This window comes from Rhipicephalus sanguineus, chromosome 6, assembly GCF_013339695.2.
Source record: "Rhipicephalus sanguineus isolate Rsan-2018 chromosome 6, BIME_Rsan_1.4, whole genome shotgun sequence".
NCBI lineage: Eukaryota > Metazoa > Arthropoda > Arachnida > Ixodida > Ixodidae > Rhipicephalus > Rhipicephalus sanguineus.
This window is the reverse complement of record NC_051181.1, coordinates 112,635,594-112,661,535: the sequence shown is the minus strand read 5'-3', so window position 1 is coordinate 112,661,535 and position 25,942 is coordinate 112,635,594. Positions and strand designations below refer to the sequence as shown.

Sequence of the window (25,942 nt, the reverse complement as noted above, 5' to 3'; positions counted from 1 at the left end):
TGCGATATAAATAGATCTGGAAAACTCGATTACTAAATAAAGCATCTGGCCGAGCTTTATTCCATTGTTTAGCCAACCGCGCAAATAGCAGCGTCAAATACCCAATTATATAAATAGTGACCCGGCAAAGCCTTAAGCGATGCATCATATTTGTGTAGGAATTCGCAATGGCATGTGTTCTGGTGGTATAGATAAATGCGGCGACAGGTTCAGGTTTGCCTGCTAACACTTATAAGTTCGAGCCATGACATGCTGTTACAAGGCCGCTCTCGACCATCTGTAATGACCATCATCCCCTTTCAACTTCTCCAAAAATACATGGACCTGGTCTTGAAGCTGGACTCGATAAAGTCGTTCTTTCTCGCTCTTTCCGAAGGTACAGTACAAGAAAACTGGACAGTTCTATAAAAAAAAAAAACGCCCGTGTTCTCTATAGTGTCTGGTCTTGCACAAGTGTACCGTAAAACGCGTCATCCATTCCGATGCGTACAAAGTATGTCTTCGTGAATGCAAACTCCATCTAGAGTCAGGCGGCATAATAACGTTGCATCGGAGCCGTACATTTGTTCTGGCCGTTGCAGCTCTTAAGACGAATCAGGTATATAAGGGTCGCACATTATTGGGAAACTATAGGAGATCGTCAAGGACCTTAAGAGAGAGGTTACAGGCAGACATGGAGCACGACTTCTACAGAAGAAGGCACATAGCGCGTGTGACGTGTTTTTGTCTTCTGTGCGCTGGTCTTCCCTTTTTTTCTCTACAGTTACGTCATTAAGCAAACACCGACACGCCCAACATGTCATTCTGTAGTATAGGAGAGTTCTGTGTGACACCCTTCCTTTCTTCTTTCGTCCCGCAGGTGAGCCAATGAGCGCAACAACACAGGCAGGCACCGGGCTGTCGTCGCCGCGCTGACCGCGGAGCGAAGTCCATGGGCAACCCCGATGAGGCGTCGGCGTCGTCGGCAAGCAGCCCCGCGACGGCGGCGGTGGGCGTCCCGGCTACCGACCCGCTCCAGCCCCTGCGGCCCGAAGTCTTTCACATCTCCGGCACGCGGCTCTCGTCCGAGCCGGCCCCCGGGGAACGGGCCCTGCAGCTGCCGTCGACTCCACCGCACAATGCCCAGAGGCAGGCTTCTCTCGAGAACGGCTCCGTGGCTACCGAGAGCTCGTTCGTCACCGACCGCACCAGCAGCGACTCTACCAGGTGAGGTGTACACGCGATACAAGTGTACAGGAGACTTTCTAGGATTGCTGGTGACGGTAGAAGCCGAGTAGTTAGCTGTGCTTACTCATGAGTTCAACAAAAGTTTGTCTTGTCAGGCATGGAGATGGGCGACCATGCACCCTTGTTACTTCGTATATATGTTGCGTATATATATCAGTGACGACGACAGCTTGTTCTTCTCAGTGAACAAGAAACTCGTACGCGGCTCCGAAATGAATAACCTTTGTCAGACTTGGTCTGTGACCGCGATTATCCAATTTAGCTGTGCCTTCTGTATTTGCATGAACTCTTCCGTCTGGGTCCTTTTCGCGCATTTCCCCCTGAAAATGTCTCTCTAATTAATTACCCCAGTCAATATCTGGAACCAGATAGCGTCTCGTATGATATTTCTGAAAGGCACCTTCTTTTGATAATCACCATAAAGCTGAACTTACAGCGTCGCATCCCTCTTCTATACGTCGTCTTCATCTCTTGCCATATTTTTACCTCTGAATCCCCTTGTGCAAGGCCTTAGAGCGCGCTAGCTCAAACAGACCTGGTGTACCTCCTTTGAAATGATATTCCTTTGTTTCTTTTTTTTTTACCGTTCTGTGTGCTCACGCTAGCATGACAGCGTAATAACGGAGAAGGCTACTGTAGAAGCTAAGCTTTCAGGGCACATTGAATAGTACGAGTTGATCCAAACTAATCCATTACTTCGTACTTGAGTTTGTTCCTAAAATACTAATACTTTCTGAATCAGAATGGCAACTTTCACAAGTTGATGGATAAGTATCGCAGAAAAAAAAAAGAAAGAGCGTGAAAAGTGGCAGATAAAGATTCAGACAACACAACCACGGTGTCAAAAAATTTTTTTCATGCGAAATATGCGACGATGCGTACCGGAAATAAACACTGTACAATGTTGACATCGGGGTATCTCACAGTTGCAATTCTTCATCGCGTTTCAGTCGGCTTGGGCGGATGATTAAGCATTAGATAAAGCGTATTGTCCGTCTTGTTTGCTACCCAAAAGTAGGGTAGCAAACCAGAAGCTTCTCTTCTGGTCGACCTTTCTACCTCTCCCTCATGTGTATGTCGCTCACTTTCTCTTGCTGCGAGCAGAGGTGTCTCGTATCTACGCTGTTCGCCACGTACACGAAGTGCAGCAGTCGCACATCATTGGGATCTTTGAACCCTTTTAATATATATCTGTAAGAGCGGATCACTTCGCATCGCAAACGTAAACAAGCTGGTATCACGCACTCCCTACCGGACGTACGCGACACGACCACTTCCATTATCGTATAGCCGGCTATATTTGCATCACCTCAGCTATCTTCCCGTGTTTATACACAAGTCTTTGTCATTGATAGCGGTACAGTTGTTGTGGCAAGCTGACCAACATTTATCTGGAACCTATGGAGGCCCTTGGCAACACCCTTTTCTGTCACGCGGTGCACCTCTGTATTGATTATTCGACTATCGACGTAGGCCACGTATGCCTCAGTTCTACGCCGTGACAATCACCCAACGCACCACCCGTGCCCCCTTTTTGCGTCCTGCACGAAAAAGAAAGACCCTTGGGTTAACGCTAGTCCGGAACACTGATTCAGACATCCAAATGTGCGCGCCTTTCCCTAGCGAACTCCTTCTATACGCGACGGTTGTGCGCGAGCGTGTAATCTGCGAAACAAGCTTCCAGAACCGACGGATATCCCTGTCCAACGACATCGCTCCGCATGGTTCGAGTTCCTCAAGCGGCAGGTCAGTGAAATTACTTTTCGTCGACCAGCCGTGGCTGGAACTTGCAGTCGCATGAAACGCGTCGAAATCGTGCACTTGTGCGTGTCACCTCTTCGTACCGGACCTGAAGACATACTTTCATGTTACATGTTTTCCCTTCAGCGCTTTGCCAAAACTTCTGAATGAAACTGGCCGGCTTCCAGTCTACTAAAAATCTGGTTGTTGTAAGGACGACTACACTATCCTGGCACGCGTTCAGATGGGAAATTAAGCAGGACTAGTTAGGTAAGGTTAACTTGTCATGGTAGGACAATCTAGCGTAATTAGCGGTGGTTAATTTAGGAATTCCATCGTTATAATCCCGAATCACTGATAATTTTCCGAGGAACCGCACGTTAGTGTTGTCTTTGTACCTTCAGCCTTGTCAGTTCTTTGTCACGGGAACACTTAACCTGACGTAAATTAACTCTATCCGCACCTCAAAATAATCTCGACGTAAATTAACTCTATCCGCACCTCAAAATAATCTCCATGTTTTAAGGCTGCTGAGTGTTACAGTATGACAGGCCAAGCTGTTGAACTGTGGACCCTATATCATGATCAGGAGAATGCAGTGTGTGGAGGTCCAAATGGAACTGTTTGTACACTAAATATAAACGTATTAAAACGGTCTCAAATTGCCATGAGCAATGCGATGTCCGTTTGGAATTATCTTGCAACAACTGCACCTCCGCTCTAAGAAAAAAAAAAAAAAAAGAGTCCTTTGACTCTCTTTTTGGCAGTCCTGAATGGTCACGTATATGACTCCCCTTAAAGATACACGTGAACTCTCTTACGAGATCGTTATACTCTCGCCGGAGAATTATCGGACCCGCAAGAGAGTTAAAGCGTCTCTTTAAAGAAAGTCACATACTGACAAGCCGACCTACCCTTTCTTTATCAGCGAAGCTGTTTAAGCCGGCCGTAAAAACTTTGGTGTGTACAAATGTGTTAAAAAAGCTATCACCATCGTGAACTGGTATGTGCCACAGAAATTGGGAAAAATACTACTCACCGCTGGTCCACTAAAAATGAAGAAGGCAACAGACGGGCGGCAAACACCAATTAAGATTTCTAGACAGTCGTAACCAGTAATTGAGAAAGGCTTTAACAAACCGCCGAGATTAATCCAATGACAAACACTGTGGCCGCCCGTTTCAGCTTCGCTGAAGCATCTGTATGGAGTGCTTCAGCGGTACGTACAACGAGAGAATACTAAGGAACGGGAAAGGCAACGGCGGCTGCGAGAAGGCTCCGAAGCAATGGTAGCCCTACGCGAACGATGACGTGCCCGTAGATCTATGGGAGGTGCGAACGCTCGGTTTCAGCAGGAGTTTCTGTCTCTGGAGTTTGGACACCCGTTTCGTGTATGTGACTGTGTGTGGTTTAACTCGAACCTCTCTGCGCTGAGAAGCAGCCTAGAAACAACCTAACATCACCTAGCTTAAGCATAGCAACAACATAGAAGCACCATATTAGACTTCAGAATCACCCAGCTTCACTCTTTCAAGCCTTGCGCAACTTAGTGCAAGCTTCGCCATTTTTTCTTAGTGTTCAGTGATGTCCAGTTGGAACCAAGTGAACTTCCCACAATGTCTGTCTGGAACCGCTTGAAGGACATCTAATTACGTCGAATTGAAACCAGTTGGCTCTCACTGAGAGGGCCAACTGGGCTCAATGAGCCTAACCAGTCCTGTTTAGACATCTGGTATGTCGCACTTTCCTACTCGGTGCCTAATTGTAACCACTTGAGCGTCTGATGATTGCCAATCGAAACCAATGTACTGGGTCTCATTGAAAAAAGTCTGTTGAACTCGATGATCCTAACGAGTCCTGGTTCGACGCATAATTGACCGGCCTTTCTGTTCTTGCACCTACCACGCAGCGTGCAAGAGACGGCCCGGCCGCGCGAGGAAGCGACGGCGAGTGGCGGCAGCGGCACTAACGATGCCGCGGGGGCCCCGGCCACCGCGGACGACGAAAGCCGGCGTGCCGCTCACGGACTCTGGTCGCACGACCTGTTCTCCGTGTTCGCATCCTTCTTCAGCATCTTCGGACTCTTCAACGTCACCAGGTTCTCATTGCTGGTGTATATTTATAAAGGTACGCGTTACATCGAGCCAGCAAACCGAACCTCAGATCCTTGAAGCTAAAGGGACACTAAGGCGAGACAACGAAACCGTTTTACTGACAGATCGTTCTCTGCAAACTCTACTTTCATTAATTTCGCCATCACAGGTTTATTACTAGAAGACAAAATGGTCAAATTCTGTTTTTAAATTTTGCCCCGAAATCCTTGCTCATGAAAGTCAGCGTGACGTCATAAATTTCAAAGTGTTCCTTCCGCCTTTTGGCCACATGAGCCCAACAAAATTTTGTGAAACTTGCTAAGCTAAATTTCTTGCCCACTGAGAGGTCAGTTGCACTTCATTTTTACCTACTAAGAACTACGCAGTCCCTGGTAAACGCGGTCAAAATCGATGACGTCACAGCGAGTTCGTGCGGGAACTTGAAGGTTGCGTCACCACTTGCGTCTTCCTTTTACGCATTTTCTCGCTTACCAAACGTCTTCTCGCGGCAAGAATTGTGCTTTTGGTACTGTGCAAGGGTAATTTACTTGCGCGAGAAAAATCGTTTTTCTCTTTACTGTCCCTTTAAATTTCTGTGGACTATAGATGCGACTTTTCTTTTTTTTTTTTGTTACATAGCGGCCACTAGTAATTAGGATATGCAGAGTTTCTCCATATGACTTGTGATGAAGAGGGCCTTATCGTCGTTAGGCCGCCCATACCTGTATTCACTGTTCATGATGGGAAAAATAGGCTAATAATACTGTGACTTGGGCGAGTTGTTTCATACTCGGAGAAATGCAGCGCGACTTAGACGAAGACAGGATACACAGATAGGCACAGACGGCTCTCTCCTGTGTCTATCGGTGTCGCCTGTCTTCGTCCGAGTCGCGCTGCATTTCTCCGAATAAGCTAAACGTTGCCTTTACCGCAGCCTCAGGCATTCTAACGCATGTTCCTGCGCAAGTGTCAGCTGAATGCGCTGACCACTATTCTTACTACTGCGCAGCCTTGGTCCCTGATATCCTCTGTAGGGTATTGCCCGTCACAGAGTCCCTTAGATCGATGGCGTCTGTGAGCGAATTCGGAAGGCCGCAATGGGCGGCAATGTAGCGAACGAGGACGAGGCCATTGTTTGTATCGCATGTAGCTGTTATTTTTCAGAAGGTTCGAAGGTATCTATAATGAGGACTTTCTGCTGTCACAGTAAACTATTTCAGAGTCGGATGAATTTCTGAACCCGACTGATGTCTTCTTTACTCTTTCCCAATTTGTCTTTTTTCAGCGTGCTTCATGCTTCAGTTCTTCGTGCTGTCGGCGGTGTTCGGCGTTCCCTTCCTGTACCTGCAGATGTCTCTGGGCCAGTACTTGGGCAGCGGCATCCTCGACATGTGGTACATATCGCCCGCATTCAAAGGTACGTGCAACCTAACCTATTCTAACACCGTGGTACGTGCGCTCGCTTTCGTGCCATTTTCGTTAACGCGGTGTAACGTTATGCGGGCCATGCGCTTATACCGGCCTTCCATCTTGGTGTCGACGCAAAGTAACTCCGGTAGATACGGGAGGCAGTGATCAAATACACTGCGTAAGAGTTGCTGAGGTATAACATTAAATTGTAAGCTGTGTTTTCTTTTGTTTGTAAGATAAACAAAGCGTCCTCCAGCAGAATGCACGAGCGCTTTCAGGAGGACAATCATTAGAGGACTCAGTACTGCCGTAACGGTAACTTTGCCAGATATCGCGTAATCCAGCTGCGAGCAACTTTGCATTAATCCGGACTTACCGGCGTTTACGCTAATGATGTGTAAGTTGGCCGGTCATTAGTCGTCTCATCTGGGCGATCACTGTGCGAGTCGTGGCATGCTTGCCATTGTTTACGGATATGTTGTTTTTGGCGCAGTGCAGACGGTATACCTCTGCAATTCTCCAGACTTAAAGAACACATATGTTGTACGAGTTTGTGGATGACTCGTCTGTTAATTGCTTTGTCCGCCAAAAAAGAAGACTTTTTCGAAGGCGCATGGTTAGTGTTGCTTTCTGCACTCCCACCGTTATTTATTGTTTGTACTATTTTAGTATGCGAGGGGAACGTTTTGATATGTAGAAGAATCGCCAAATGGGCTAGTTGGTAACGGTTCTTGAACATTTTGAAAACAGCGCAAAAAAAAAAAAGAAGAAAAGACACGGGCAACAGAACATCCGTGTCCGGGAACAGGACATCCTTTTTTGCGCTGTTTTCAATATGTTCAAGAACTGGTTTGATATACTCATATGTGTGCTTTCAACAACGCCTTTCAGATGTCGGTATCACCGTTGCCCCGTCCCCTTGCCTAGCGCGTTCTGTTTAACGCTCAGTTGCACGACGATGCCCAAGTTTCCGTACTTATTCGTCACTAAGACGGTATACGTGTGCTCGAATTTCCTTCTCTCCCTCGTAGGAGTGGGCCTGGCCCTGATGATGGTCTACATGGTGTGCGGCGTTTACCTGGCCATACCAGTGTCGTGGATTTTCTTTTACTTCCGCGACTCGTTTATTAAAGCGAGGGACGCCTATCGATGGTCCATCTGCCAGGCACGGTTCGCCTCCGCAGGTGAGTTAAGGGGCTTTATATATGATAATTACAGTAATATTTGTTGGTATATCACCTTTGCATGGAGCAAAGGCAAACAGTCTTCTAGCTTTTTTTGTTCTAGTAAGGTTTGTTTGTATTTATTGCAGTCTGGCATTTGTTCTTTATCGTCTTTCTTCATTCAACATCCTATTTCTGTATCACACAAATATCTGCGCCTGCAACGATATCAGTTTTATCGATCCTATCCCTGGTTCTATTTTTCGCCAATACTCTAAACCATATATCTCGCTTATCTCAATCGCTGACTAGTTAATACACGGAAGGGCACTAGAGGTGCCCTCATGAGGTGAGCCGCATGGCCTTCCACGTGTCAATTACGTCATTGCGATAGCCACAATGTACTATTGTCTGCAAGCTGAAAAGCCATACGTTATCCAGGTGAGATTGTATTTAGATTATGTAGCAACCTGAACAAAAGAACAATGCAGCACCTGTGACATGACGTGAACCCTGTCTGAAGGCTCGTAGTCCACCTTAACGGTGTGCTAACAGAGCAGTTGCTGTTTCAAGAACGTCATTTACTTGCATCGAAGTTAGCGCAATCGCGGAATCGCGTTTATCAAGTGATGTGACGTTCTAATTTTTGTGTACATATTTATATTTACTTATTCAACCGGACGGTTATTCAAAGTCAGCTAGAGCTAATGCCGAAGCTAAAGATGAGCTAAAACGCGGCTAAGCATACTAGCAGAAACACTGTACCGTTCGTAATTGTGATAATTGAACCTTTTGCTGCTATGTGAATAAATGAATGCAAACCCGTGCTCTGCAAAAGTAAGCTAGCCCTGTATTCTTATATAAAGGTTAGGGGATCAGTCTTAATATCGAACTTATTTCTTCTGCTGCTGCAGGGTGCTACAAGAACAATTCATCGTCTCCCGAGTTCTTGGGCTGGACCACTGCCTCATATTTCCAGTGAGTCAGTCTGTAGGACTTCACTCGTTATTAAGCACGATGGATGCGCGATTTTTTGCAAGCGGTATACATTGACGAAGTGAAGACAGCGTGCGTGTTTGTTTTCTTTCCTACCCATTTTGGCGTGACGTCATTGTGTCGCGCATTGCATGATCACTGAAGTGCACACCTGCCATGTGGCATTCCATGCTGCTACCGACAAGATATAGAGACATGACATGGCAAGCAACTTTATTGTGGTCCTCACCAAAAACAAAAACAAACCGCAATACGCGTCGTGACCAGTATATTAGAGCGTACATGTACATGCAGAGTCATGTGAAATAGACGCGTCAACATGACACGGCGAATGCCGTTGCTGCTGATGACAACGACCACAAGTGGATCTAGACTTCTAAGATTTGTTGTAGGTAATGCGATAAGAATGTCTTCAGCGCATCATAAGCAAGGATCGGCGAATAGGATAAGGCTCTCGACCTGGAACATAGCTCTGCAAGTCATCAGACATCTATTTCAGCGAAGACATCTATTCCAGCGTAAGGGGGGTGGGGGGCGGGGGAGTTCGCAATAGTACGGCTCGCTTTGCAGTCATAGTTTGCGTAGTTCAACAAAGAAATGGTAATTTTCTCCCAAGTTTGAATATACTACACCGCTTTCCCCTGCATACATTTCTCGCTCGCTTGTTACGCAGTGGCCGGGTGCTGGACCGAAGGGCGGTGCCGCAAGCGAGCGGTATCGGAGACCTTAAGTTCGAGCTGGCCTTCAACCTGGGCATCATCTGGCTGCTTGTGTTCATCGCCCTCAGTCGCGGACTCAAGTCCTTCGGCAAGGTACGTGAGCGCGTCCATCGTAGAGCACGCGTAGCCGTGATTGGTCGCGCGCGAACGATATACGAACGCTAGGGATGCCCAAGTCAGCGTTGGTCAGGAGCTCTACAGACGCCGCAGTCGGAAACTGAGCAGATCGCGCGGATTGACAGGTGACGTAGAAGCACGTGAAGGGGCTTCCAATGGGCTCTGGAAAGCCGCGTATATCTTACTTATTACATCGAATCGATGTCGCTGCAGTGCGGGAGCGAGCGAACTCTTATTGTGCCCTAAGGCTGTCAACATGTACACAGGCTGTTTCGCACTGTGGGAAATACTCGAAGCGCATTGCAATGCGCTCCGAGTTTTTCCCGCTGTGATGTGAAACAGCGTGTACATTAAGCTACAAACATTATGCTTGCCGTCGAGCTTGTTCCGGTAAGATCTCTAGATTGAACGTCAATGTTATCACTGTTGCGAAACTAAGGTATCATAGTCAACCTTTATTTTGCTGGGATACACTGAACAATTTAGAGTACTATTTATAGTGGGGCATTAATGTTGCAGCTGTCACATTACCATGCACTGCAGCTTAACCGAGTGCAAGCATTCCGGCGTGGCATTACCATTGTACTGCCACCGCTTCAGTTTGCCCTGCGCATTCGGCGGCGTTGTTTCTGCCGTAGGTTGGCAGCGCTCTGTCAAAACGCTCTAATTACACGATCTGATGTATATAGTTTTACAAACCCTGAAAAGACTGCACAGGGAGGACATAACGCACGCAGAACGCCTGGCGTGTTACTGCAAACATTCGTGATATGGCGTAAACGTTCAATAATTTGTATTCCTTCGCAAATTCTATTTTGATGCAGCAAAGATAAGCAGGAATCAGCCGGCTAATGCGAAGCAACGTGTTTAGTGTGGATTATTTTGTCAATTTCATTTTATACCGGCCTTTGCCACCGACACTGCCATATTACGCTGTGTCATCCTCGTGCATTCGTGGGTGAACTACGCTGACGCCATCGCGCACTGCTGCATCACGTGATAACTGCCGCCATTGTCTGAATTTTTTTGCTTTTGTCCTTGGATGCGATTCGTTCAGATCCTGGCCATCCTGGGCATTCTGTCCCTGTGCCTGCTGGTGTTCATCACCATCCGCATGACCGAGCAGTGGGGCGGCGGCATTACGGAGCTCTTCAAGGCCGACTGGAAGGGCGTCCTCTCGGACACAAACGTAAGCGGCCAGATGCATTCGCTCAGCAAGTTTCATACGCACGCTGTTATCTTAAGAACGCCCTCGCATGTGTACGTTCTAAGCGTTATTCCTTAAGATGAACAGTTCAAAAGGTCGTTGTGCACTACAGCTATGAATGTGACGCTTATCTCGGCTTTGTCGGCAATGGCGTTCGGTTGCCGAGTTAATATTCAAGGTTGTGGGTTCGATTCCCGATCGCAGCGGCGGCAGCGTCCCTGGTGGGGGCGGCGTGCAGGAATACTCGTGCGCTTAGATTTAGGTGCACGTTAAAGAACCTCATACTGATGGTGTAAAGCTGCTTTCTTGTGCGTGGTTGTCGTTATTTTTTACCCTACATTGTCTTTTCTGAGATAGAGTACAAATCTAACCCATAATCTTGCATTACGGCATCTCAAGAAGAAAAGAAAATAGAGAACCTTCTAGTTGCTTTGAAGCGTTCAACTTTCTCGTCTTCTCTGCGATTTCTAACAGTTACACCAGTTAAGAACAGTGTTTAGAGAAAGATAGAGGAGAGAGAGAAATTCGATTCTCAATGGCCTACTATAGTGAGCAGTACGAGCGGGAACTCGCGAGAGCGTGGCGAATAGCCTAAAACCCCACTTTTATGGACACTCGGATGCCGCTGTTAGTTATTTTACGATGTCAAAAATAAAGTGGAAAGGGCAACGCTTTTCCATGCACTGTTGTCACTCCCACCACGCGCCTGTCTTTACGACACGCGGAATTTATGATACATATAAAGGCTTCAAATTGTAGCGCCTGCTTTGTGCTCAGGCGCAGCAAAGAGCAGTACTGTTACTTATTTTTTGTTCCTGTTTTGCTGTATCTCGATTTCGTGTTGCGACGCGCACACTGTGACACACACGCGAACAAACGAGTGGATGAACGAATAAACAGCGGTATTTCGCGCAGAGCTATACAGACAGCACGCCGCCGCGCTCTGCTATAGTTTTCCCGCCTTATCATCGCGCTCGGCTGGTGACACGCAATCAGCTGTCGTTTGGTGTCAGCACTAGCGAGGCGGTAGTGCCATCGTTCAGCGGAACCGTTGCGCCCTTTCCGCTTTGTTTCCGTCAGCCTCCACCGTGAATCGCCCAACGTCGGATTCGAGGCTCTTTGCCACGCGCTCGTGTCCCCGCTCATATTGCCCTCGATAGTACATAGTTGTATGCAACAGAGAAGAGTATCGTCCCACCGCCTCGCGTTGTCTGCAGCATGTTAAAGAAACAACAAAAATAACAACGCTAAGTAGCCGTGCAAGGAGCTGTCGGGGGTCAGAAATAAGACAAGCAAAAGTGAGGAACGGCGTATACTGCACACGAAAGGGGTTTCTCGCTATTGCGTATATACACGCGCTTCGGCTTCTAGAAGCGTTCGCAACTGCTCGGGAAAACGGCGGCAAGCGCTCAGGAAACCGCTCTGGGAGACACCATTAACCAAATCGCCCCGCGAAAGAACAGCCGTAGAGGTCCACGCACTGACGAAAGCCAATAACAAAAAAAAGACAGTAAAAAGGCTAGATAGAGAGACAGACAACTGCCACTGAGCTATAGAGTACGGCAGCCTTGAACTCTCGCGCGAATCGCATTGACTTCGAGCGCGTATTGCAGCGCCAAACGGCCGCTCGTTTCCTTCCTGCCTTCCGTCGTATAATCCCGCGTCCGCTATCGTCGCACGGGCAACTAGCGAGGCAGACGACGGCGAGAGCACAAAGGAGTGGATGCTCGAGGCACTCGATCGAGCCTCTGACGGCACAGTGGACACGAACATCGTGAAGGAGTTAACTGTTGCGTGACGCGCGCCCACGGGCCTTCAGGATCCGGATTGCGTCAAATAGGCCCTCTTTTGCAACGCGTTGCGTCCCGGCCTGGATACTTTCTTCCTATATGCGCACGGCATTCGGCGTTTCCCGGATTGCGTATAGATATATAAAGGCGTACCGCCACGCGCGCGCTTTCTGGAATTCCGTTGCGTGCACCGTTCCATGCAGCGCTGCATTGCGTCGAGGTATCTTTCATCTGCTCCCGGAGGTTTCGAAAAAGGGAGTATCGCTAAAGGTAGTATTGCGGATGTCCTACAATGCACGCTGCCGTCGCTACTGAACCGAATCGGCGTGAAAACACGGCGATTGTATTGCCGATGGCCGTGTCATGCAGCTGGCGGAATTCCCCGCTTACTCGCCATGGGGGATAGGAATAGAGGGGGAGGGGGTGGTGCGACGTTGCGCGGCTGAGCGCGTGATCCCGGACGCAACTGACAGCAGCCGCGCGGCCGCATTCCAACGGCTGACGGAATGCGAGGGCGCTATAGTGCAACTAGTTAGATTACGGGCGCACGCGGTAAGTAACCTCAGGTGGCCCAGAATTGATTCGGTTGCGTATCGTAGCCGGGCTCTATGTTGGCTCGGAACGTTCAATGACGGCTGTTGTAATGATTCCCGTTTCGTTTCCTGTATCACGATGACCTCGCGTCTCGTATACTGCGGTTAGTCGTTCCCTGGTCGCGGTTTCATTTGAAGAGCGAGGAATGAATGAATGAATGAATGAATGAATGAATGAATGAATGAATGAATGAATGAATGAATGAATGAATGAATGAATGAATGAATGAATGAAATAGCCGCTGTTGATAGCGGTGTGTGGTCGTTTCGTATCCCAATCACCGAGGCCGCGTGTACCATTTATGAGCGCAGATCGGAAGAATGAGCGTAAATACTGATAGTGGTTTATTTGAAGGAAATCATTCGTGTCCGCGTATAATGTTAACGTTGGGTTGGATCTGCACTACGATACGGTCATAAAGGGCGAATGGAGGTGTAAGTAGAGAAAAGAAGAAAACAATAAAGCAAACATAAGCAGATCATGCGTAAAGGTATGACACAGTGTATTTAATAACCGTTAGATAAGAACTAAGAGGAATAAACGCGATCGGAAGCGCATGCGTGTATAGCACATGTGTAGTCATTAACAAAACTTTATAACATATCGTCGATTCCATGTGGTGTTCATCGTCACGAATAAATAAATTCAATAAATAACTTGTTATTGGCGTGTAATTTAGCCGTGATAAAGAAAAAAGTAAAGAAAAACATGTAAGCAGGTTGCATTTTTCTTTCTTGTCTTCTAGTCGTGGGTGGTGGCAGCCCGTGAAGTCTTCATCACGTGGGGACTGTTCGGAGCCCTCGCGCTCCACGTGAACAGTCGCAACAAGTTTTCGAGCAACATTACAAGGCAAGCACGTGTATACATTGCTTTCTATAAATGGCACGCCTACAAAGCACGCCGCACCCGATTGGCAGATGCCCCAGAAGGCATCAGTCTCCTGTGTTATTGGAAACTAATTAACGCTCAGCTGCGTGCTATCGCAAATAGAAAGTCTTTCGTTACGCTTTTCTTTCCGCAGATATGTGCTATATTCTGAAAAGAACGAAAAAAAAAAAACAGCTACCAAATTACTTGCACGCAGTATTTTGATGCGAGATCACAGCTGTTGCGTCAAAGCAGTTATAATTAAACTCCCGACTCTAATCAAGTCGCAACAGTGACGAAATAAGCTCTCCAACGAGAAAATCTAAGCCTTCTACAAGCATTTTCTCATCGATATTTCAGTTGCGATGTTTCTTATTAGTTTTGTAACAGTGACCAGTGAGCTTGGGAGTTGAAATCATTATAACTTGTACTGAATAAAAATACTTTTCACAGCTTTTAATGTCTTTGCTGTTTTGTACTTTATTGTAGTTCAATATTTATACGACTATATACTAGCGTGCCTTCATATTAATAATTAACACGATAATTAACCTAGTACAAGAACACCGACATAAGTGTCCTATGTAATCAAGTACAAAGAAACGCGCCACTCTGGGGCGTTTTAGCAGCACCGCAGGGTTGCCTTAGTTGTAGAACTTACGACGTACGCGACAATTAACGAGCTATCAATTTCGAGGTCAGTTACTGAACGTTAGAAATGCAGCTTACGCACTAATCGAACGAGAACGTGGTTTCCTCCCACTCTTAAATGTGCTAGAAGCAGGCCCATATCCAGGAATTCCGTAGCCAGGAATTTTTTTCGGGGGGGGGGGGGGGGGGCATTTCCTGAAAGCCTTGACTATTTGAGAGAAACGCCTATGTTAATTATTTAGTTTTCGATAAAACACCATGTATCATAAAAATTTCGGGGGGGGGGGTGGGGGTGCCCCCCCCCCCCTTCCCCCTGGCTACGGGCCTGGCTAGAAGTGGTTTGGAATCTCTCTGCACGCGACGTACTGTAACGACGTCGAGCCGTAACTTTGACGCCTTTAATTGTTGTCTTTGCAGGAACATGATCTGCGTTACTGTGCTCGTGTGCACTGTTCTCGTGCTGGTCGCAATGCTGTTCGCCAGCGTGGCGCACCTTTTGCGCACGCACGGCATGATTCTAGTCAGCTCGTCGTTCGGTGAGCAACTCGCTTTCTTCGCTTTGCGTAGTGCGTTTGCTATCTTATCATGTGTGGTACCTGTGCTTATTCCTAGTATGCGCGCGACGTGTTAGCATTCAGATGTGGGTGTTTCACGATCTGTTTTACGAAAGAGAGGTTAATTAAGAAAACGTCAGGCGGAAAATTCGCACTGGAAAATTTTCATATATAGTGAGTAGTATTTTTGTAAGTTATATGGTTAATGGAAGTCAGCGTATCCTGCAAAAGCGTTTAGAACGAACCATCGAGCTTGCGCGCGTGACAGGCAAGGCGGCTAGACGCGGAGATTCCGAGCACGTGGTCCACGCGATGTGTGATATACTGCCTCCGGGATCGGTCCACTTTGCTGTGATAATGTTCTCAGGGTCTACGCTCCGGCTACAAGGGGCCCGATTCCGAGGATAGTGAAAGAAAGAAAGAAAGAAAGAAAGAAAGAAAGAAAGAAAGAAAGAAAGAAAGAAAGAAAGAAAGAAAGAAAGAAAGAAAGAAAGAAAGAAAGAAGAAAGAAAGAAAGAAAGAGAAAGAAAGAAAGAAAGAAAGAAAGAAGAAAGAAAAGAAAGAAAGAAAGAAAGAAAGAAAGAAAGAAAGAAAAGAAAGAAAGAAAGAAAGAAAGAAAGAAAGAAAGAAAGAAAGAAAGAAAGAAAGAAAGAAAGAAAGAAAGAAAGAAAGAAAGAAAGAAAGAAAGAAAGAAAGAAAGAAAGAAAGAAAGCCGTATTTCCTCTTTCCCTTACATGTTGAATAGGGCTTTGCCACACTATAGCTATAACTGCGGTGAAGTCAGCTTTCCGGTGCGACCGCTTAGTGGCGCGCACGTGTGGCTACTTCTAAGGGACTTTAGCTACTTCTAACCGGTAAATCCTCGTAATTGAGTGAGGTTTCAGCTACGCCTTATTTCTTTCAGACATGTTTAGCAGTATAACTGAAAATAGGCCACTGATGCGATCGAAATTACCGTAATACGAGCCTGGGTGAGTTAGGGCGTCATATTTGCGCTGCGTCTTGAGAATTACGTACCTCATTTGTGCTAGGGCACGTATAGTCCTTAAAAAATTGAATTTTCGAATCAAATGCTCCTAGATTCCCTGAATCATAGAATATTAATAGAGGGAGAAGAAAGGGCGGGTCGAGGGGAGTGATACGACGTTTACAATCGTCCAGTGCATCCCTCAAGCGTAAAAGTGGATACCGTACTGCGAAACCACTACATTGATTTTCCTCTACATTCAAGGATGAGTGGTGAAATCTGGAAGACACTTAGCAATGTATGCATTCCGTACTCCGAAAGCTATTCTGAAGAACTGCCTCCTGCCGCCTGCTACCAACGTTTTGATGCACGTTAATGAATCCACGCCGATAGTGGAAAGTTATTGCTGAAACATGCATCACAGTGTCCATACCTTAACTTATGGCCACACTAATTAACGTCTTCGTTGTCAGTGATTGCTGACCTCAGTTTTTGAACTGCTGCGTAGCTTAGCCACGGCGAACTCTGTGCCACGACGACGATTCTCTCTTTTCCTTGCGTTCCATCAGAAGAAGAGTCTACGGTGAGGTTCCTGCAGTCAGTGAACGGATCGTGGCCTCCGCTGGACCAGTCGGTGCCGGTCAACCTGCTGGCCGGCGTGCTACTGCAGGGCCCGCGTAAGCATAACCTGCTCAGCGGCTACCAGGTGGCACGCTTCGCCGTCGAGGTGTTTCCGGCAGCGCTGTCTGCCGAGGGAGGCCGGAGCATCTCGCCCTTTTGGCCCATCTGCTTCTTCGTCATGCTTGCCTCGCTGGGCCTCGGACAACAGGTGCGCAGAGGTTCCCTGCTGTAACGCGATAGCGCTAAAGAGCTCGTTTCGCAGAAATTTCGGTGTCGGTGTCAGTGAGTTCTGAGTTCCAAAGTGGATGGAAGTATTAATGAGTCAGTGGTTGACATAAGCAAGAGAGATTTAGATTATTCGTGTACAAAAATCAGAGATGATGTTTATAAAGCCAGAGTCGTTAAAGACCGGTATAGATAAGAGTACATTTAATATGTGTCAGATTTTTCATTTTAATCAGAGACTTTCTCAGGCTCATATAAAGAAATACATTTTTGTTTAAACGTCAGCATAATTTCATTCAGCCCTCGTGATGTTCAGGATCAAGCTTAAAGCTATGTAACTTTGATGTGCCTAACACGTGCTCCTTTCTCGTCCATTGCAGATATGCATCTGGAATTGCATCGTAGACGCAGTGGTGTACATCCGACCAAAGTTTTTCACAAAATGGAAGACAATAGTCACATTCATTACCTGCACAGTCGGGTTTCTTCTGGGGCTCTTTTTCGCCACCGATGTAAGTACCGAACACTAAAGGGACACTAACGTAAAGCATAATTTGAGCCCATTGTGAGGTTAATAGGCTCCAATAGAGTTAATTACACTCATACAGTACGAGAAATGCCTAGTAATTGGGGTTTGCGAGCAGTAACCTTTAAGACCGAATCAAGTCAAATCTACATATTGAAAAGTTTCCGAGTAGTTTTCGAATAGTTTACTGCTTCTTTTACGATTATTATGAAATGACATGATGTTCATGCCTTATTTTAAATCATTTTAGAATTAAAAACAAAAATGGGATATCAGGGAGCAAATAAACACATTTTTTGCATGCACACAACTCTTCAGAGAGTGTGGATGATCATTGTATGACTGACAACACTTGGCTCCCCAAGCTATGCAGCCTGTTGAACTATGAAAAATCTCATGTTTTATGTCGGTACTGTGCGCACTGGTATGAAATTTTTCATAGTTTTGCACCAGTTCAGTTTTTACTTGGATGCTACTGGTGCTATAAAATACTTATGTTTGCAAATAGTGGCTGTTCTATTTGAAGACCAAGTCGAATTGGACATTATTCGATCTGATATTAAAAATTTTAAAACATTCGCACGTCCTTACTTGGTAAGCCGAAAAAGATGCTGAAATAAAGCACAGATGGTGATGCTGTGTTGACGCTATTGTGTCAGCTACCTGTGATGTGCATTATGACTGCATCCGCTTTAGACTAATTATAGTTGTTTTTATCCTGAAAGACTAACCTGTGTCCTAAAAGAGGGCCAGATACCAAGTCTCGAGGATATATAATTTGTCTTAGTTACAACTGATGAAACATGACTAAGTAATTAAAAATTCTTGACAATATGCTGACGTACCAATGTTAAGGTTATGACACGAAATTCAAGAAATTAAACTTCTACCTCTGTTTATTCTTCCTGTTACAGCAAAAATAACTAATACAGAGTTCTGAAAATTATTGTCATCAGTATAAACTCACTCGTTATCTTTACTTACCATCTCGTTGATGCTCTTATGCTCAGTTACGTGTCAAATTAGTGATTGTTAATTGACTGAACACTACATTTTTTTTCAGGCAACATTGCATCTTATGCTTTTCTTGGACGTGTGGCTGGGATCGCTTTGGTGGATCGTTGCTCTGTATTTCATCATGCTCATAGTCGTGTTATTTATACAAGGTAAGCCACATTGCCACCAAAGTGTGATGAAATTATATGCTGTAAAGCATGCAGTCCGATCTTAACACCCTTTTTTTACTTTATTGTCCAGGTAAACCCTTTGGAACTGACAAGCTAGTCAAAATGATAGTGCAAAAGGAAAGGTCCAAGTCTCTCTACCTGCCACTGCTGACTTTCCATTGGAATGTTCTTCTACCAATAGCATTTTTGGTAAGTCAACACGCAGCTCTATTGTTGTTCTTTGACACCTTACACTTTTTTCTCGAACACATTTCTTGCAAACCATGGCTTCCTTGATATACACCAAAAGATAGGCCAGTCAGGTGAAGGCAAAATCTCGTGACAAACATTTGCAAATAATGCCGAATTTCTTGGTCACCGTAGATGATTTCACCATGGCGAATGAATTCTTTCTTTCTGACTCCGAGACATCACCATCATAGGCGTATCCAGACGGAGGAATTCAACCCTCTCCTCCACTCCAAACTTTTCATTTTGTATGTGTAGGTACATATACAGAAGCACTCATATAAAAATGTCAGACCCCACTCACAAAGAGAATGAAATCCTGGTTGCACCCCTGATGACCACAGATAATTTTGATCACCACAGATTCAAGATAATTTGGAGCTGATGGTTATGACGATGTGGTATTACTACTATTGAGTGCAGGTTTATTGAAACTTTTATTTGTATGAGCTGGTCATATTTAACGGCACTTCTGTTGCTAATAAATTTATTAAGGAAGCTTTGCTCACTCAGACTTCATCATCATGATCAGCCTGACTACGCCCACTGCAGGGCAAAGGCCTCTCCCATGTTCTGCCAATCAACCCGGTCCTGTGCTTTCTGCTGCCACATTATACACGCAAACATCTTAATCTCATCTGCCCTCCTAAATTTCTGGAATCAGGGCGTCAACAAACAGCGGCTCCATAGCCACCATAGTTCTCCATGCAGAAAGCGAAAAAATTCCAATAAAGAAGGGTGTATGGCAAGGAGACACGATCTCCCCAATGCTACTCACCCCGTGCTTACAGGAGGTTTTCGGGCTCCTAGATTGGGAAGAGTTAGGGATACAAGTTAATGGATAACACCTTAGTAACCTGAGATTCACTGATGACATTGCATTGATGAGTAACTCAGGGGACGAACTGCAGCTCACTAAGACGTAACCATCAACCAGTTTTACTCTTCTTTCTTAATGATGAGAAGTATTGCATCTAGATCAATTGCTAAGGGCTTAAACTCCTTTTGTGTATAACAGCTGTAATATGCTAAATAACAACAGTAAAAATGTAGCAATTTGTATTTGTCTTTATATGCGCCAAAAATAGGCTGAGTTATTTTGTGAAAGGAACAAGACGTAAGACAATATTCATTGCAAAAAGATAAGGCGTGCAAGTGCAGACACAAGAAAGAAGTCAGGACACCACAAACGCCGACTAACTGAAGAGACGCACAATGGCGGAAAAGAAAGAAGGCACGAAAACTTATCTGCGCATGCCCATGCAATAGCGAACCTATCAATTAGACACGCGTGGTGGTCTACGTGGAGGTTCAATAAAGTATGCACCAAAGTTTTATAACACTGCGAATTCCATTGCTAAATGTAACAGGGCAAGAGTTTAGTTCGTCCTGTCTGTGTGAAAAACACTGATCTGTGCATGCTCTTGCGCTTCCAGATGCTGTCCATCGCGTTCATGCGATCGGGCCACTTGGCCATGTTCTCGCCGGAGTCGCTGTCACTATTCTACCACTACTGGTCACCCTGGGTTGGCTCATTCTGCGTGCTCCTGCAAACACTGCCGCTTCTAGGCGTCGCTTTAGTGGCTGTCATCGAAGGCCTCAAGATTGTCGTCTTCAGCAAAAACCAGGTTCAAATGCATGAGGTGAGCTCCCAGCCAGCACAGGCATTTTTGATGCGCAAGCATGCTTTGGCTCAATACCTCTTGAAAAGTGTGAGAGCGTGACAGCATTAAAAAAAAACAGTCGGTGCAGAAAGAAAGTACAGTAGCCACCACAAGAAATGCACCCGGGCATATACGAGGATGCAATTCGCATACTGCCAGCACATATCTGAAAGAATTTACACAAATACTGAAGGCTATGGTTAACGTTCAATGGTGTGTGCTAAATTACGGATATTGTTGTTCAGTGATGGCTGATATCGGCTAGTGCTGGCTAACATCGCAATATAATGGCTAAGCAATGGCTAGTATTAGCTAATGTAGCCTAAAAGATGGGTGTTGTTGGCCAGTGTAACCATCTGTTGGTTGGATGAAAGAATTACAGGTAGTACTGCTTACACGCTCTTACAATTCATCAGTAGATAGCTTCTGCTTCAATGTTTATATGGGGTCACAATCTGTAACCTGTCTTAAATAGTAAGAAATGGTACAACCTTCTTGTGAGTAATCATATGCAATAAAGATTTGATTTATTGACCATATTGATTGATCATAGCCTTATAAAGAATCTTTCTATGCATTTTACGCAGCGTATCGAGTCCTGGTGCTGCCCAACATTCATCACCATAGCTCCAGCAACAGAGGCGCCGCCTGCCGCACCAGAGCCTTCACAGGGTGTTTCCAACGTAGCATTCGAAGAAGACGTCCCTCCAAAATACTCGCCACCCCCATCTTACTCAACTGCCACGGCACGTATGATTCTCAAAGAGTTGCACAAGTGCCAACAGCAACCTACATCAACGAGCGGCGGCCGCAGTTCACTGCTGGATCGCGACAAGATTCGGCTGAGTTTCTCAGACCTTCAGTTCAACCTGACATCTCGAAGCCCACCACGGGAAGACTCGTCCGATGCATGAAGGAAAAGTGGCAGTGTTCTGAGCTCTTCGCTTATACGTGGTGTGGACCATCATCAATGAAAAAGAAAAGGCATGCGAAAATCGGTCGTTCGAAATTGTGCGTGGAGCAGCGATTGCCCGGACTTGTTGTCAAGTGTTGCTTGGACTACCTCTGACAGGGTGTGACTGAATGTTGACGACCTGGTTGATTTAGCACAAATGCGTAGCACTGGGCACATGGTGCAAAGTGGCCAGTACTGTGACCACACAGCTTGGATGGACGGCTGCTGTGGTCCAGTTTATTGATCTCTTCTAGGCAAGCGTATGCCTGAAAGCGCTGGGGGAGAAGTGAGGCATGAGATTTTTGTATTAGACAATGCAGGGTCAAATGCAGTGACAAGCGGTTGGGGCCCTCTGACAATAGCTTTATTAACTCCGAGATAAGACTCGGACCAACAGGAGGAGGCAATGAGAGAAACAGTAGGGAACAGTGGTTTCACTTCACCCCATCTTTAAATGATGCTTTCCAAACAATCATCCCAAGTACATTACCTCTTCAGGTAGAGTTAGTGAGCTTATGATAAAGCATTTTTGTAGATGCTGCAGCACCTTTGGCGGTGTTTGTTTGTGGTGTTGTTTGTGTGGTTTACTTACAGTGCGCTACGCTGTTGTGAAATGTTGGATGATTCTTGGGCTATAATTCAAACCATGTAGTTGGAGAGTATAAAAGTCTGCTACCATAGTTTTTTTTCTTCTTTTCACGCTGCAAGCAATTCTTTATGACAGGGCATTTTGAGCGAGCACAGCACATGCCACTGAGGCAGATTGTTAAAAAGCAATGAAGAAGTGGCACAGTCATTTCATCTGGAGGTTTTGAAAACAAACGCCTTTTGTCACATTCATCATGACTGATGTAGTAGATGCCGCATAAGCAGCGCAGTGACAAGTCAGCATCATAATTTGCATTCATCATGACGAAGTGAACCAATGTTCACCCATATTGTACTGCACACACACTGTAATTGACACATGTGATGACAGGCCAGAAAGAAAAGCTCGTGACACATCACTTATTCACTTATAATATCATAAGCAAAGGCAGCAAAACAACAATCATTATCATGTCCCTCCATCAATCATGAAATCTTGTGGCCACCCATAACTGTTGTGAACACCGCTAATGGAGTCAGTTATTCAGTGGTTGTGTTTTGCAGCTTATTACAAGAGATCTGCATGATATATGAGCAGAAGTGTTGAAGAATGGGAGGTGAAAGTTGAGTAGCTATAATGGAAAGGATTCTGTAGCTTGAGCCTGCTTCTCTTCTCTTTTAGTATGTGGCTGACTTTCCCTGATGATAATGAAGGTGGAGCACTGCCCGGGCCACTGGTGAAGAATAGAAAGAAAAAGAACTGGAATATAATAGTTACGTTATTCTGGCCTTTCATAACGTGCCGGAACACCTTCAAGGGACACAGAAGCTTGCTGTGTGCTGTGCACTGTTTGATCGTTGTTGCTCTGATCGTGCAGAGACCCTTGGAGGCGCCCGTGACAGACAGTTTTGCTTTTAAGCATGTTGTGTGTTGCTGTAACTGTTTTGCACGGCCGTGAGCTATTCTTACTGATAATTGCTCGTTACACTGGTGCAGTCCCTTCGGCAACGATTGAGAAGAATAATCTTGTGGGGTTACCTAGGGGCCTTATTCTGAGTTGGAAATATCGCCATGATATCGCTTTCAGTGCACACTGAAAGGTGGGGAAGTAGTTTCAATCATTGAATACGCGAGATTCCACATCGCACAAATTGACACTGTCGCCAAAAGTTGTCACCTTAGAATACGGGTCCAGAACTCATAATTGTGGTCCGTGTGTAACCCTACTCTTCCACCCACTTGGTGCAGTTAGGGAAACACCACTGACTGTCAATCTGTGATTGCACAAACTGACTTTTTTGCACGAGAAGTGATCCTGCAAAGGCGATGTAGTGAAAGTTACGTGGATTCTTTGGAAAGCGACAACACACAGAAAAACTCCAGGGGCATACAGGAAGGTTCAGGTCATGTTTGGCAGTCTAGGTGAATTGGTAGGGCTGAACACTAGGAAATAAGACAATGAATGTGGAGCTTTGAGCATGTCTGTTCGTTTTCCACCACTTTGACTACATGCGTCCTTTCTCAGTGGGTTTGTGCTTCATGTCAGGTCAGCAGGCAGGTGCCCTTTGCATCCAGAAAAAGGCTAACTGTAGCATTCATAAAGCACACAATTGTGATAATGCACAGCTTTGACAGTGGGTTTTCGACAGTATAAAACGTGGGCTTTCTTCCACCTCCTTTTGCACACAATCAACTTGGCACCATTTTCAACATGGGACTCGCAGCACTTTTTTCAAAGACTTTTGTACTTCGTGACAGTAAAGAAGGCTCTTCATTGGTAAACGTTTCCTGTAAGGTAGTTGTTGCACACCTAAATGCTGCATATATAATACAGAAGGCAGCTTTTAAGACAAATTCAGGTTCACTTCTATGTAAGCTGGGCAGTTTAGGGGTATCTGTTGGTTTCCCCATATGCAATTTCCAGAGACCCCCAGTGTTTGTCTCTATGGGAGCTTACCATGTAGCTGGAGTGAATTATACATGTACATCTGCTTGCCTGTTTTGTTCATTTCTGCCATGCACTGCATGCAGCTTGTTATCACTCTCTACTTTAACGGCTAGGTAGCCACAATGTTTGAAAGTGTGCGTGTATGCGTGTTTACCTGTATACAACAGCCTTACTCCTTGCCTATAGAGGAGGATGTGATATTTGAAGTGCGAACAGGACTAGCGTTAGAAGCATGCATTGAGGGGCCCACCGTGCTCGAGGACCAGTTGTACTTCTGCAAGTTCCTGCTTAAGCTGTTTAAGACCTTGCGTTGCACCGCAACCTCCACCTTTTCAGTGCACTCTAGATTAAATGGCATCATTTGAGAGGACAAAAGAATATAGTTACAGTTTCATGCGACTTGTATGCACGGCACACGTGCCGGCGATGACATATCCGATTATCCTGGCTGCTACCGCTTCTGGAGCTTTGTCTGCTGTCACCAAAGCAGTTGAGCATCTGTATAACTTGCAGGTTTCATTGCATTGCTTAGCTCTCATCAATAATTGTGTAAGAGTTGGGTGCAGAAATGCTTCGATGCAATATTGAACTGGATAGTTTGTTAAACTAGTTCATGCACATCTGGCTGGCACCTTCAATATGGAATCGAATTAAAAGCTGTTGTGCCGAGGCACAACAGCTTTTAAAAAAGAAAACGAAACTACACTATTATTTTAAAAAGGAAGAATGGAAAAAAAATCTTTCTCCAGCAGCTTTTTAACGTCTCTGCTGTGCTGTTCAGAAATGAGTACAAAATGGATGTGCTACACTCGGCTTTTCTACTGCCATATACTGCTTCGCCTTCAATCCAAGCACCAATTTTTACCTGCACAGTTCAGGGTTGTTCCAAATGATCCTTTACATGCACAAGTTCTATGCACACACGACCACTTTTGCAAGCACCTGATGCTTCTCCCAACCTGGATGCTCTTTAGCTTCAATGCCATGGGCACGGCATCAAAATTGTTGCCAATATTTATCCATTTCCAACGCTTTTTCTCTCAGGGCAGAATGTGTTGAACAAATTTAGTTTTCTTTGCACAATCATTTGTGTCAAGAAAGAGCAGCTTGTTTGTAGAACGTCGCTCTAAATATGTGTATAAAAAACATTAGGTTTTTCTTTATGCTGCCTGAAGTTCGGCAGTGTGTGTTTGCCTTTGTCAATTTGAGTTATATTTAGCATGTTGCAAATTGTTTATATTCTGGGTGCTACATATAATGCTAGAAGCATCTGAAAGCTTTCATTTTTGAGTGTGATTGTAAATATGTGTACATACACTGAAGAAAAGACTTTAAAACAATGAAGCATGAGAAAATGTGTTTGAAGTTGCACTTGATTTAGTACTTGCATTGACAATGTCGCTGCAAAACGTAGGAAAAGAACAAAGTGCAGTTTGCTGTGAACAATGCTAACTTATCCATGGTGTAGCAGCACATGTATTGACTTATTTTCCAGTCGTATGGGGCATGCACTACAAATTTAGCTGCTGGAGTCTACATGCTGCTTTGTTGGTTGTGAAGTGAGAGATGCAGCCGTGAGTTCTCTGATGTGTAAATAAAGACTTACAAATTTTAAATATTTGCCATGGGTGAGAACATTCATTGCAATGTATTGTGTGTAAAGTGAATAAAACCTAATGCGGAGTGAAATACTGTCATAAAAATTTAAAATCAGATTGTAAGTACTGCATTTGTCTTTTTTTTTTGGCAGGCAATGACACATTAAGCTTCAATAAAACCATTGTTAACTGTCTTAAATTTTAAAAGATCAATGTTCTTAAGGTACATTTTAGTGCATACAAACACTTTTACGTAACCCACAATTTAAATTACAAGCCCTGGAATAGTTCGAAGTTTCAGTTTCT

The 25,942-nt window shown here is 45.3% G+C and overlaps 1 protein-coding gene across 1 annotated transcript; it reads left to right on the top strand.

The window, feature by feature from the left end:
• Nucleotides 1–863: 863 nt before the first annotated feature.
• Nucleotides 864–25,733, top strand: LOC119396193 (sodium-dependent transporter bedraggled). Its single transcript, XM_037663288.2, has 15 exons — nt 864–1,206; nt 4,877–5,094; nt 6,346–6,477; nt 7,502–7,654; nt 8,548–8,611; nt 9,303–9,441; nt 10,523–10,654; nt 13,802–13,905; nt 14,992–15,110; nt 16,665–16,924; nt 17,322–17,453; nt 18,531–18,633; nt 18,725–18,843; nt 20,319–20,525; nt 21,134–25,733. The coding sequence occupies exons 1-15, from the start codon at nt 932–934 to the stop codon at nt 21,458–21,460; spliced, it is 2,484 nt and encodes an 827-aa protein (XP_037519216.1). The 5' UTR covers nt 864–931; the 3' UTR covers nt 21,461–25,733.
• Nucleotides 25,734–25,942: the final 209 nt, after the last annotated feature.